This window comes from Balaenoptera physalus (genome assembly GCF_965194825.1).
Source record: "Balaenoptera physalus genome assembly, chromosome: 14".
Classification (NCBI taxonomy): domain Eukaryota; kingdom Metazoa; phylum Chordata; class Mammalia; order Artiodactyla; family Balaenopteridae; genus Balaenoptera; species Balaenoptera physalus.
In genome coordinates this window covers 12,913,422-12,925,468 of record NC_138893.1, presented here as the reverse complement: position 1 = coordinate 12,925,468, position 12,047 = coordinate 12,913,422, and the positions used below count along the sequence as shown (strand labels likewise).

Sequence of the window (12,047 nt, the reverse complement as noted above, 5' to 3'; positions counted from 1 at the left end):
AACACATAGACTGTACGACGCCGGGAGTGAACTCCAATGCAAACTATGCACTCTGGGTGATGAAGATGTGTCAGTGTCCTCTAACAAATGTACCCTGTGGTCGGGGGAGACTGAGCGCCTGTAGGGGCAGCGGGTGTGTACGCGGGAAGTCTGCATGCCTTCCGCTCACTTTTGCTGTGAACCTAAGACTGCTCTAAGTAAATGATGTTTATTAAGAAAAAAAAAGCAAAGCCAAAAAAAGGATAGAGAGTTTCCCCTTAAGCAATGTGGATGTTAGGGGCGTCGACCTCCCACACAGTGGAAAATCTGCGTGTACTTTACAGTTGGCCCCCGTATCCGAGGTGCCGCATCCCCTGATGCAACCAACCGTGGAGCATGCACTACTGTGATATTTACATGGAAAAAAAATCTGTGTGTAAGTCGATCTGCACAGTTCAAATCCGTGTTGTTCAAGGGTCAATTGTGTGTCTTCCACATGGAAGCAAATGAAAGGTAGAATGTAAGAACTACAGTAACATATATACTGTAGATTTCACAGTCATACCTCAAGCATTTTTAAGTGGAAGATATGACATCTGCAAGAAAATCGAGTTTTACTGGTTTTAGGAAAGCTTTAGGAGGCCATTAAAGTTACCTATTTACAAAAAAGGACAAACATTTGGAGAAATATTAGGGTATTAGAATATGTCTGTCTGACCTTCATACCTTTATCAAGAGGGAGTATTTCTCCAATTTAGGCAAATGGACTTTTCATAACAGGCAGGATATTATGTTACTTAAAGAAATAGATTAAGAATTTTATGAGACAAGGTTCATTTCCAATTATGTTAAACATTAGAAAGCTTATTAGAACTTTTATTTCATTTAGCCTGGGACTTATATGTGTATTATGAAGTTCAAATTGGTTCTAAAGATAATGCTTTCTACGATGAAATTAAAAAAAACCCTGACAGTGAATATATTTCTGATTTAATCCTCATTCATCCTGTACAATAGAAATTAACTATGAAAAAAGGAAATAAAGCTAACTAATGTTAAAAAAAAAATCACCCTTCAACACTGACACGTTAATAGGAAACTAACACTATGTAAAAAGGAAAGATTTTAGGATTTGAAGGAAAATCATCTGGAAATTATCTAGTCAACCTGTGGCCAATAAATTGGAGTGAACTGGACACAGAGAATCTAAGTGTTGGGACATGGTACCACGTGGGAAGAGCCAGGGCTGGGACCCAGGTGTCCCGATGCCCACCTGCCACCTTCGCCTTCACCAGATCTGGAAGATCAAGAAGAAACAGACACAGGAGGCAAGAAAACCAATCTTCCTCCCTGCATGCTGCCCACCGGAAAATCTACCACCATGGCACCCTTTTCTCTTTATCAGGTTTAGACACTTTTTTCTTTATAGATGTAATAGCTGAGTTGAGTATAAAGGTCACTATTTTACTTGCTAAAAACGTTTATTATGGGTTTTTCAATTTTCTGAAAAATTGGTAGTAGTGCTCAACTTTTAAAAAATGTCCACTTTGGGGCTCTTATCACTTTTAAAAATCATTAAAAGAGAAAACACACCACCAAATGATATATAGTTTAAAGAATAAACAAGTCCCTCCAACCCCCGTAGGAGACCCACCCCAGAGAGCCCACGAGGACAGCTCGGGCCACCCCGGGCACTTACTCCGCAGGCTTCCCATGCTGGGCGCCGGCTGGGTCCGGGGTGGCAGGGTGCTGTGGTAGGGCGGGGTGGTGCTGAACAGGATGTCACTGGGCAGGGCCTGGTCAAGGATGGAACTTCGGGAGCTGCCGAAGGAAGAACCCCTCCGGTGGCTGCAAATGCTCTCGTCCGAGAGGGTGCGGTACAGCGAGCGCCGTGGGGACAGGTTCCCATAGAACGAAAACTAGGGGTTGAGACAGGAGGAGGGAAGGGAAGACAGATGTCAGAAAGCTGACAGCGTGAAACTCATCTGACTGACTTCGGCGGGGTCCCGTACCACCGTGGGAGCATCTCTGAGCAGCAGTTGTGCGCAGAGCCTCAGCCTAGGGATGCTACACCAGGCACGCAGGTCACCGAGGCAGACGCGCAAGGGCTTCCTGCAGTTATTGGATTTGGCTCTTTTCCTCCTTTGACGTTCTGTGAAATGTTACCGCGAATTAGACAGGCACAGCTCTATTCTGAAATGTTAAATGGAAACTCCATAACCCTTTAGCTGTGGCAGCTTCTGGAAATACAGAACGCTGCCGTTTCAGGCAACAGCTATTCAAAACCACACCTAGTGCTGGCTTGATTTTAATTGGAAACGACTACGTTTTAATATTAGGTGATTTCTGTACCAATCAACTACATGCGAGGTTCAACCTAATCTAGGTCATAATAATAATATTAATTTTTGAGCACTGCAGCTTTCTAAGCCACACACAGGTTCAAGAAAGACAGTATTGGTCCAGGAAAGTCTTACTGTCTACATACTTCAAAGTTTCACTCACAGAAGTCTATTACAGTTGTTGAGAATTGAGTTAGAGTAATCAATCATAACCAGATTTAAAGAAACCATTAAAATTATCGTGTTAAATCACAGATAGGGTAGGGAAAATTCATACTAAAGAAGCGAGTAGTCAAACACTCAAGAAAAATTAAATCAAATCTGAATTTCCAACTTCTTCTATATCCTGAACCACATTCCTTTTACATCAATAATAGTAAAAGCCGGAATGTTTGCATCAAGCAAATACAGAAGTGGCTATTTACGTTTGTGAATGTAGCCAGAAGGCTAAAAGTATTTCTATTGTATGTGTTCCTTTCATTCTGTCAAGTCTGTCCAGCTGATGAATGGGAACCAGCGTGTGTGTGAACTGCAAAGTTAAGTTTACACTATGAAAAGAAGGCGATTTGTCTTAGAAGAAAAAAAAACACATGTCAAGGAGAAGTTTGTTCCTATTAAAAGAAAAGCTATTTGCACTTTCGGTACAACAGCCTGTACCCAAGCTTATACAGTACCATATACGTGATTTGATACAAGTTAAAAAAAAAAAAAAAAGACTCATTCTGTTGAGTTCCTCCGAGATTCCCTCTTCACACACAACCAGCAGGCTCTTCAGAACATGATTACAGGCCCATTAGATTAAAGCGGCTTTGAGGTAGTATCTCATGAGAGTGTTATTCTAAGAACACAATTAGGTTAATTGCAGCATTGTTTTATTATAGGGAAGACGGCAGCACAAAGACTTGCTGTTTATCCGGATCAGTCAAGATGGCCATGCCTGACTTTTTTCTTTTCTTTTCATTTGGACAAGAGAGCGCTGAATTAGAAGGGAGAAAGGCCTGCATTCCACAGCTGACTCTGCCCCCAAATATTTATGAGAACGTCACATTTCATCAGTTGGGGCATCAGTTACTTGCCAGAAGAGGAGATTGGGCTAGATTACCTGTGAGTCCTTTTTCATACTTTCCATTACTTAACAGAGTGGTTTAAGAGACTGTAATACTACATAATAAAACTAAAACTAATAAGGACAATAAAGTCATCTAACGGTAGCGAGGGTCTGCGCCATGGTAATGAAGCCGTGCCCTCGAATGTGAGGTTGGTTTGTGAGACTGATGCGTGGCCTTTCCTTGTGAGTGGGCACGGTTTTACAAGCACGGGGCAAGTGCCATCTGATTTACAATGCCAGGCAGCAGAGTACCTAACTCCAGCCCATTTCTGGAACAGGATTACACCCAAGCAGGCTGGCTTGGAGAACTCTATCCTCGGTACAAGTTCCGGAGCAAAAGTCAGGCGGTGTGAATTTTAACAGCTACTATTTCTGATGACCCGTTATATCCGGGTCCTCTGTGAAGTTGGTTCTTATCTTTGCTGTAACTCTGTAGTACATTTATCATTGCTTCCTTTTTTCAGAGGATGACACTGGGCCAAGAGATTAAGTCACATGAACAAAATCACACGGCTGATGGTCACTGCAGCCGAGAGCTGAGGCCAGGCCCGCCTGCCTCTAGCTTCCTCTATCCGTCTAGAAAGCTGCCCTTCCTGACCTCTCCCAGGCTCACTCTGCTTCCTGGGGGAATAACAGTGAAAATGGCCAACCGGGCACAGAGCTGTGGGTAGGATCACGAGAGAGACCACATGTGGGAGAACTCTGGAAGCCCTGGCGTCTCTTTAGGCTTTTCCTTAGTGTTTCCAGTAACTTCAAAGCTACACAAAAGTCACTAACCTTTCTCCTGCCCTCCTCCACTGAGGGGCTGTCGGGAAGCATCAGTTTCAGAAAGTCTTCTTTTGAGAGCACGTGGTGAGTTTCTGAGACGTCATCTCCCACCACTGCCTGCTGCTGAGCTGCGGTGGACAGGAGACCCATCTCACCGTACAGCCTGGTGAAACAAGGCAGAAGGAAACTGAAGACGAGTCGTCAGCTTATCTGTAGAACGCCTGTAGCCTTGTGAATTAAAATCCGGTCCCCAGCTTCACCCACCACGTTCATTCACACACAGCTCTCCTAAGTTACTGAGCTGCATTTCACTTCTGCTGCATTTCTCCCAGATCCCCATGCCATCTTACGTTTGTGAAATGAGTGCAAACTTAGGCTTCTGAATAATGCGGAAACAAATCAGATCCCCAAAGCCCTGGAGGAGAAAACATAGAGCCAACTTTTCCAATAAGGCTGTGTTCTCCCTTTCCTAACCTGTGTCAGAAAACACAGTTTCAATAATTCATCAGAGATTATCCCGTGTTCTTTGAAGGAAGCCTGGTGCTTCTCAGGAGCTTGAGAGAGCCTTTCTCTTGCGGCTGGGCAACCCCACGCACAGTCCACCCTGCAACACGGAGAGCCGGACCCCGGGGAACCTGATGTTGAACAGTAATCCATCCGGGTGCATGCCAAGCATTTTTATTATCAGCCATTTCGCAAAGCCGTTTGTATAAATAAAGCAGCTGTCCCCCTTGATTATCAGTATATAGAAATGTATTTATGGACAACAAAAGACTGTCTAGCCAAATTACTGTTTTCAGCTCTTTTCCAGGGAGAAAACTGGGGAGTCGTTTTTAAAAGGTTTGGTCTGCAAGTGTAATCTGAGCCACGGAACATTCCTGAAGACACGGTGGGTGAAGAACCAGGGGCCGTACTGTCAGCAGAGGCGGACGGGCCGCACGACCTGAAACATGATGCTCTAGGAACCCACGGCCCAGGGCGGCAGCTTGCAGAGGATGACCTGCGTGTGACTGTCCTGCGTCACCGAGATGACCCCATCTCCAAAGCCAGGCTACTGTGTTGCAGGGTGACGGCTCACTGGGGAATTATCAGGATATGAAACTCACACGAACATGCTCAAAATTAAGAATGATTTATCGGAACTCGCTACGGCTCTTGCTTTGTTCAGGTTTCCCGAACTTTTCGGCTCTGTAAGTAGCAGCAGCGCTGACGACGTGAAAGCAGTGACTGGGGAAGAAGCTTTCAAAACTTTTAAATGTGACTGAAGATGTGGTTGGCTTGGGAGCTAAAAAAGAACCCAAGACCCGGGGGATGGGGGCTCTGCACGGAACCCCCGTGGGAAGACCCACCATGGAGGGTTTGTGACGAGGCCGTCAGACGTGGGCCCTGAGATTCGGGGGTGGACATGCTCAAGAGCTCCAGGCCCTATCTGCTTTGGGAAAGACGCAGGGAAGAAAAAAACAAACCCAGGTCTCGTCAGTAACTGCTGGGATAAAAAGGTAATACCGAAAATCACTAATAAAATGCACTATTCCAGTTTCCCTCTGTGTTTGAGTAAAAATTGCTAGCCTCTTTTCCTGCTAACTTAGTGACTTTATTAAAATTGACAAATGATACGTCGATAAGTATGCTCCGAGGGTCTACTACGTGCGAGTCACGAGGATGTACAGAGGTGAGCAGGGCATGGTACGTGAATATAAAAGCAAGGAACATAAATTTGTTTTAGGGACTTCCCTGGTGGTGCTGTGGTTAAGAATCTGCCTGCCAACGCAGGGGACACGGGTTCAAGCCCTGGTCCGGGAAGATCCCACATGCCACGGAGCAACTAAGCCCGTGCACCACAACTACTGAGCCTGCGCTCTAGAGCCTGCAAGCCACAACTACTGAGCCCATGAGCTACAACTACTGAAGCCTGTGCGCCTAGAGCCCATGCTCCACAACAAGAGAAGCCACCACAGTGAGAAGCCCGCACACCGAAACAAAGAGTAGCCCCCACTCGCTGCAACTAGAGAAAGCCCGCATGCAGCAACGAAGACCCAACACAGCCAAAAATAAATAAAATGAATTTATATAAAAAAAAAGAAATTTGTTTTAATTTTATATGAGAACATCAAGGAAAGAGAAGACTTTTAAAGAGAAATATAAATGCCAACATTTAAAGAGCTTTACCAAGATGTTTCTCGATTACTCTTTTTTTAGAAAACCTGTTTCTACTGGGGGGAAAAATACATTAGCTTGGTCCATGCCCCAGATGCCCAAGGTTTGCCTAGAGAAGAGCCCCCCCCGGACGCCTTACCCCTGACACTCAGCCACTTCGGGTTCCTCGGGCGGCGGGCTGTCTTCCGATTTCTTCCAGCCGATGACATATTTGTTCACAGCCCCTTGCCGGTGGTAGGCCTTGGACACGGACCCCGGGGCCTGTTGACTGCTGCTGTGAGACACGATGTACACTTTGGACGTATCCAGAGACCCACTACTTTTGGAACCGTGAGCCGAGGGGCTTCCTGAATGGTGTGAACCACTGGGGAGAAAAAGACAGAAGCTGTGATACAATCAGATCTCAGCGGGGCAGGCACGTTGCCAAACTCAGAGCCATCACGCACGACTCCTGTCCTTCTCTGTGAGCAAAATCGGGCAGAGGGGGGCAGACGTGACCGCCTCTCTGCCACGTGCCTTTGGAACGCCCTGCTTCCCACAGGCCAAGGGTGTTCACATGCAAAGCTGTACGCCTGTGGCCGGAAGGATGTTCAAAGCACAGTCAGGGGAAATCTAATAGAAAAATGGGCACCACAGTGATGCCTCAAAAGAAAAGAAACTCAAATGGTGAATAAACATAAGAGGAAGGGCTCAACCTCCGCCATCCCCAGGGAAATGCCAGTGCAAACCACTGAAGAATATCAGAGCACGCTCACCAGACGGGCAAAAATGGGAGCCTCTTACGAAGAGAGCGCAGTGTTAGCCAGCACCTGGGGCAATGGTCAGAAGCCCGGTGTGCTTTTCCAGTTTCCTCATTCAGGCTTGATTAAAAGTGTCTTTGACCCCAATAGTAAAATATTTTAAAGTTAAACTCTAAGAACAAATGTATCGAATCCATTTGACGGGCAACGTGGCAAAAACCCGTGTTTAGCAGCAGTAACGTTGTTATAAAGGTTTCCTCTGAAGCAGATCAACATTCTAGAATGTGGGCAATAAGGTTTTCATGAATCCTTTCCTTCTAGACTCACGTTCTTATTTTAGAGTCTCACTGCCAGCTCCCAATCCTTTACCAAGAGTAAACAGTATGATGACACGAATAAGTGTAAACAACAGATAATCACATGAGCCATTTACAGGAGAAGCCAGAACACGGGATTTTTTGTTTTGGTTTTTTGGCAGTGGATTTGTTTCACTTTGCAAAAGCTTGGTTAGGCTCCTATGAATACTGCTTTGTATTCTGAGCTCTTATCTAAGTGCCCTGCCCTCGTAGGAGAAAAAAAAAAAAACAAACCAACCAAAACGGGTTTGCTGAATTAAAAGCCTGGAGTAGCAGGAGAGCCGGCTAGGCATGTGCTTGTGCCGCTTAATGGGTGGTGATTCCTGCACACCCCTCCCTCCACCCCCATCCTCCCCTCACACCAGTGTGGCTTGTCTTCAGGAGTCCTAAGTCCCCCTTCCCAGTCCTCAGTGCAATCCCGGAATCGCACCACACACATAATTGACGCTGGCTCTACTCCTGGATGGCTGTCGGGAGCGTGCGCGTGTGTGGCGGAGCTGGTGGGGATGGTAGTGATGCTGGTGGTGAAAAACCAGAATCAGAGTATTCAGAACGTGCCATGGACGGTCTGGGATCTGCGAACAGTCGGCCGGCTTGTGCCTCCTATTTCCTTAGGCTCCCCAAGGCACTGGGTTACCAACTCAATCAACACGCATTTATCAACAGTCTTCTTAGACTTCCCTCCTTCACTCAACAAACATTCCAATGCTTGTCAAGTTCGAGGACCTGTATGTACTAAGTGCTGTGGCTACAGAGTGAAGGAGACAGGCCCAGGCTCTCCAGATGAGAGGAGACAGCAGCCTGGGGTGAGGTACACAGTGAGCTCACACCATGTCAACCAGGGTTGAGCGCTGAGAAGCAGCTAAAACATGGTGGGATACACGAGTGCGTGGGGTGGAGGGGTGACTAGCCAGGATGCCCGGCGCTGATGCCGGCCCCTAAGAGTCTCTCCTGCTCTCCTGTCACAACCGAGACCCTGGGCAGTGGGCCTCAGCTCCGAGCTGACCACACACCCAAAGGCCGACGGTACTCATCATCACAAGGCGTGTGTGTCCCAGTTTGGGTCCTGGCATTTCAGGATCTGTAGAGTCTCAGCACCACTGCGGTAGGTGGGTCCCTTGTGCACTAATGAGCAAAGTTCCTTTTACCTCAACACACTGACCTTTCAAGTCTTATTTTAAATGTAAGCTATTAATAGATAACACTTAAAAATACTTAAATATTTTAAAATTAAAAAAAAAAACGACTTTAGAATATTTGAAATCTTATTTTCTCTAGCTCTCCCATATGGGTCAGGGGACAGACAGGAGGAAGTGTTCAAAAGAGTTAATTTAATGATGAATTCCACGTGAGCAAAAGCCTGCAAGTGGAGTTGAAATGCGGCTTTAAAGTCACTGTCAACTAAGAAGGGCAAGAAAAAGGCACCTGGATGGGAAAGGAGCCCCTCACTCAGCACATGGCCCTTCCACAACCGCTGTGCACACGTCCGGTGTGAAGGGGTGGAAAGAAGGAACATCGACCAGAAGTGCAATCTAGCAGTTTCCTGTGCTTTCTACGAGTCTGACCCATTACATTAATGAATGCTTAAGGTGTTCCAGAAAATTGACTTCAAATCCCTATAAATATCCTGACTCTATTCATAAAAGAAGGTGCTCTGAAAGCGGTTTCCACTGAAATTTTCCTCAACGGTAATACAAAATTCTGTTTGTGATGCCAATTACATCTCTCTAACAAGGTATCGGGAAATCAGCCATTTTACAAAATCTTCTACACTTTGAGCAAGACACCAGAAGATTATAAAATCCCAAGATGGTTTTGACAGCCTGGCCGATTAAAAACTGTCTCTGAAAGTAAGATAGGAATAATTCAGGTAACCAAAGCCACTGATAAGACTTAACTGTTATTTTAGTTAGTACTAAACCTATTTAAAGTCCAATTATTAAAGAGAATTGGTCAAAAGTAATAGGAATCTCTACTTTGAAAACAGTCTCCATATCTTGCACTCCGTCTGCGCAGGGGAAGAAGACAGAGCCTACGGCGGGCGCTCAGGAGGCCCTGTCTGCATTTGCTTCCCCTTCTCCCAGGGACACGATCCTCTGATTTTCTTCTGGGGAAGTGGCTCTCTTCCCCAGTCTCCAGCTGCGTGGTTTGGCAGGACTGACCCCCAGGCCCCCAAAGCACAGTGATTAAAGCCAAGAACACGTGAAGAGACCCTGGTGGCAGGGCAGGGGGGGATGTCTGCAGAAACTTGAAAAGATCCGCACTTTCTTGCTGTGACAGGGGAGCACGAGCACGGGAGGCCTGCAGGTGACACAGCAGGTGACACAGCCATTCTCACTGCTGAGATGTCAGGGCAGCCCTGCCGAGCCCACGGACCGGGGGGACCTGGTCTCAGGTGACATCACGTGAGCTGCTGTGTCAAGCAGAACCTTCAGAGTTCTGGCCTGTGGGGTTACATAAGCCAAAATACTACCTTTGCTGTGTGAGCTAATTCGTGTGCAGCTTTCTTTAACCTGTCACATAAATGCCCTTGAATGACACAAATGATGTAAATGTAAGACACAGATGATGACGTTAGCGCCAGGAAAAGGAAAGCAGAAAGGCGGCGGTGAGCACGTGTGTGCAGGCACCCTCGTGTTTTAGATTTGTGTAAAAAAAATTAATTTACGTTAATTTTCCGGGACTTAGAAGTTGAAAACTTTTTTTCAAACAAGATCAGACATCACATGACATCCCTCATGAAAATAACAGCACCGCTGTTGAGGTCTCGGCCTCGACTGAGAGGAAAGCCGAAGTGATTCACGTGTCTGCTCTGTGGTCACAGCTACTCCCCCTTCTGCCCGTCGGTTCGTCCCTCCCGGCTCAGCAGCGGCTGCATGAGGACGGGGAGAAGGTCAGAGGGCAGCGGGCTCGGCCTGGGTGAAGGGGGCCGAGGAGCACAGAGGCTGGCGCTGGGAACCCCACGGCCAGCCTCAAGCACCATCGCTGGAGAAGTTCTCCCGCCACGGCCTCAGGTACCTGGAAGGATGGTTCCCATCAGTGTTCACCTGACTGCCCTCCAGCAGCTAGAAGAGTTCTAGGGAAAAGTCAGACAGTAACTCAGAGCTGAAGGTAGGGAAGGCCTTGGAGACAGGAAGGAAAAGGAGAGCGGCCGTCAGTGTGCAGTAAATTCTACGCACGGCCAAACCTGAATGAAAGCGTTTCTTTGCCTGGTCTTTGAAGGGAGGAATCACCAGTTATGAGTTTTAAAGTCACTGTAGAGACATATGTCAAATAGGAGTTTAAAACTACTCATAACTGGGGAGGGTGGGAGGGAGGGAGATGCGGGAGGGAGGAGATATGGGAACGTGTGTATATGTGTAGCTGATTCACTTTGTTATAAAGCAGAAACTAACACACCACTGTGAAGCAATTATACTTCAATAAAGATGTTTAAAAAAAAAAAAACTACTCATAACTATATACTGCACATCTGTAGTCAGAATACAATTCCTTTAAACTTAGCTAGTCTTTTTTTTAAAAATCGGACTGTCAATGTGAACATACTTCCACTGAGAGGGGGCCCGCGGACCAGGGGAGAGCGGGGCACGGGCCCTCAGAGGGACGACGAGAGGCCACCCCCCGCCACCCGTCACTGTCTACTATCACCTGAGCGCTGGCCAGCTTGCCATCTCCTGACAATCAGGGACAACAGATTGAACTGGGAGAGAGAGATGAGTGGTCTGCTGAGGGCCATGAGCATCTCTGTTTAGTTTTCTCTCAACTTTCAAGAGAAAGGAAGATAGAATCACAAACGTATGCATGTGCACATTTCAAAGGAGACTCCGGAAGCAAGCGCTTCCTCTGAAGTCAGGCCGCGTGGCACACGGGTGACAATGACCTCAGGCGTCTGCTGGTCCTCCTTCGGGCCCCTCTCCCACCCCAGCGCAGGCGACGGCGCCCAGGGTGCCCGGGGCGGGCGCCGCCGGCGGCGCGGTGACTTACCTGGAGTGGGAGGAGATCTCGCTGAGGTCGCCCAGGCTGCCGTCGGCAGCGTGGCCGGCGGAGATGCCGGGCGTGTAGCCGTGGACCGCATACATCTTGGCCTGCTCGTCGTCGGGCCCTGGGATGTCCGAGTCAGCCCACTGGTCCGCCTGCCCGTGGACCAGGGACCTGCCGCCCGCCAGGTGCACGGGGCCGAGGACCGCGGCGGGCATGCACGGGGCCGTGTCGATGCCGCTGTCCGTGGAGGCACCCTTGACGTACGTCAGCCCCGGCAACTCGGGGTCCATCAGGTCCCCGGACCCAAAGTGCTTGTCGTCGCTGTTGCCAGAGGTGTCGCTGGAGAGCGTGTTGCTGCTGGAATGGCTGGGGCAGCTTTTCTCTCCGACCTTGAGAAGAAAGAGAAACGGGAAGGCTTCCAACAAATCCCGCGCTTTGCTTCTTCACGAAGAGGTCATTCCCCCCGAGACTCAGGAAGCCACAAACCAGACGATTTCACCCAAACCCCTTCTGCTCGCTTGTCAGCGCGAGGCAAGGAAAGAACTTCCTTTTAAAAAATACCCTGGTTTCATGCAAAAGTCCCCCTGAGTCATAATTCCTCCCATCATTCATCTTA

At 47.7% G+C, this 12,047-nt stretch overlaps 1 protein-coding gene across 1 annotated transcript in view; it reads right to left on the bottom strand.

Annotated features, from left to right (window-relative positions):
• Nucleotides 1-12,047, bottom strand: part of SIPA1L2 (signal induced proliferation associated 1 like 2) — a 222,484-nt gene that overhangs the window by 23,361 nt on the left and 187,076 nt on the right. Inside the window, exons 12-15 of the mRNA XM_082424966.1 lie at nt 11,435-11,869; nt 6,494-6,718; nt 4,207-4,360; nt 1,679-1,898 (exon numbers count right to left, since the gene is read on the bottom strand). Of these exons, the coding sequence (XP_082281092.1) occupies nt 1,679-1,898; nt 4,207-4,360; nt 6,494-6,718; nt 11,435-11,869 (1,034 nt within the window). The remainder of the gene's footprint in view (nt 1-1,678; nt 1,899-4,206; nt 4,361-6,493; nt 6,719-11,434; nt 11,870-12,047) is intronic.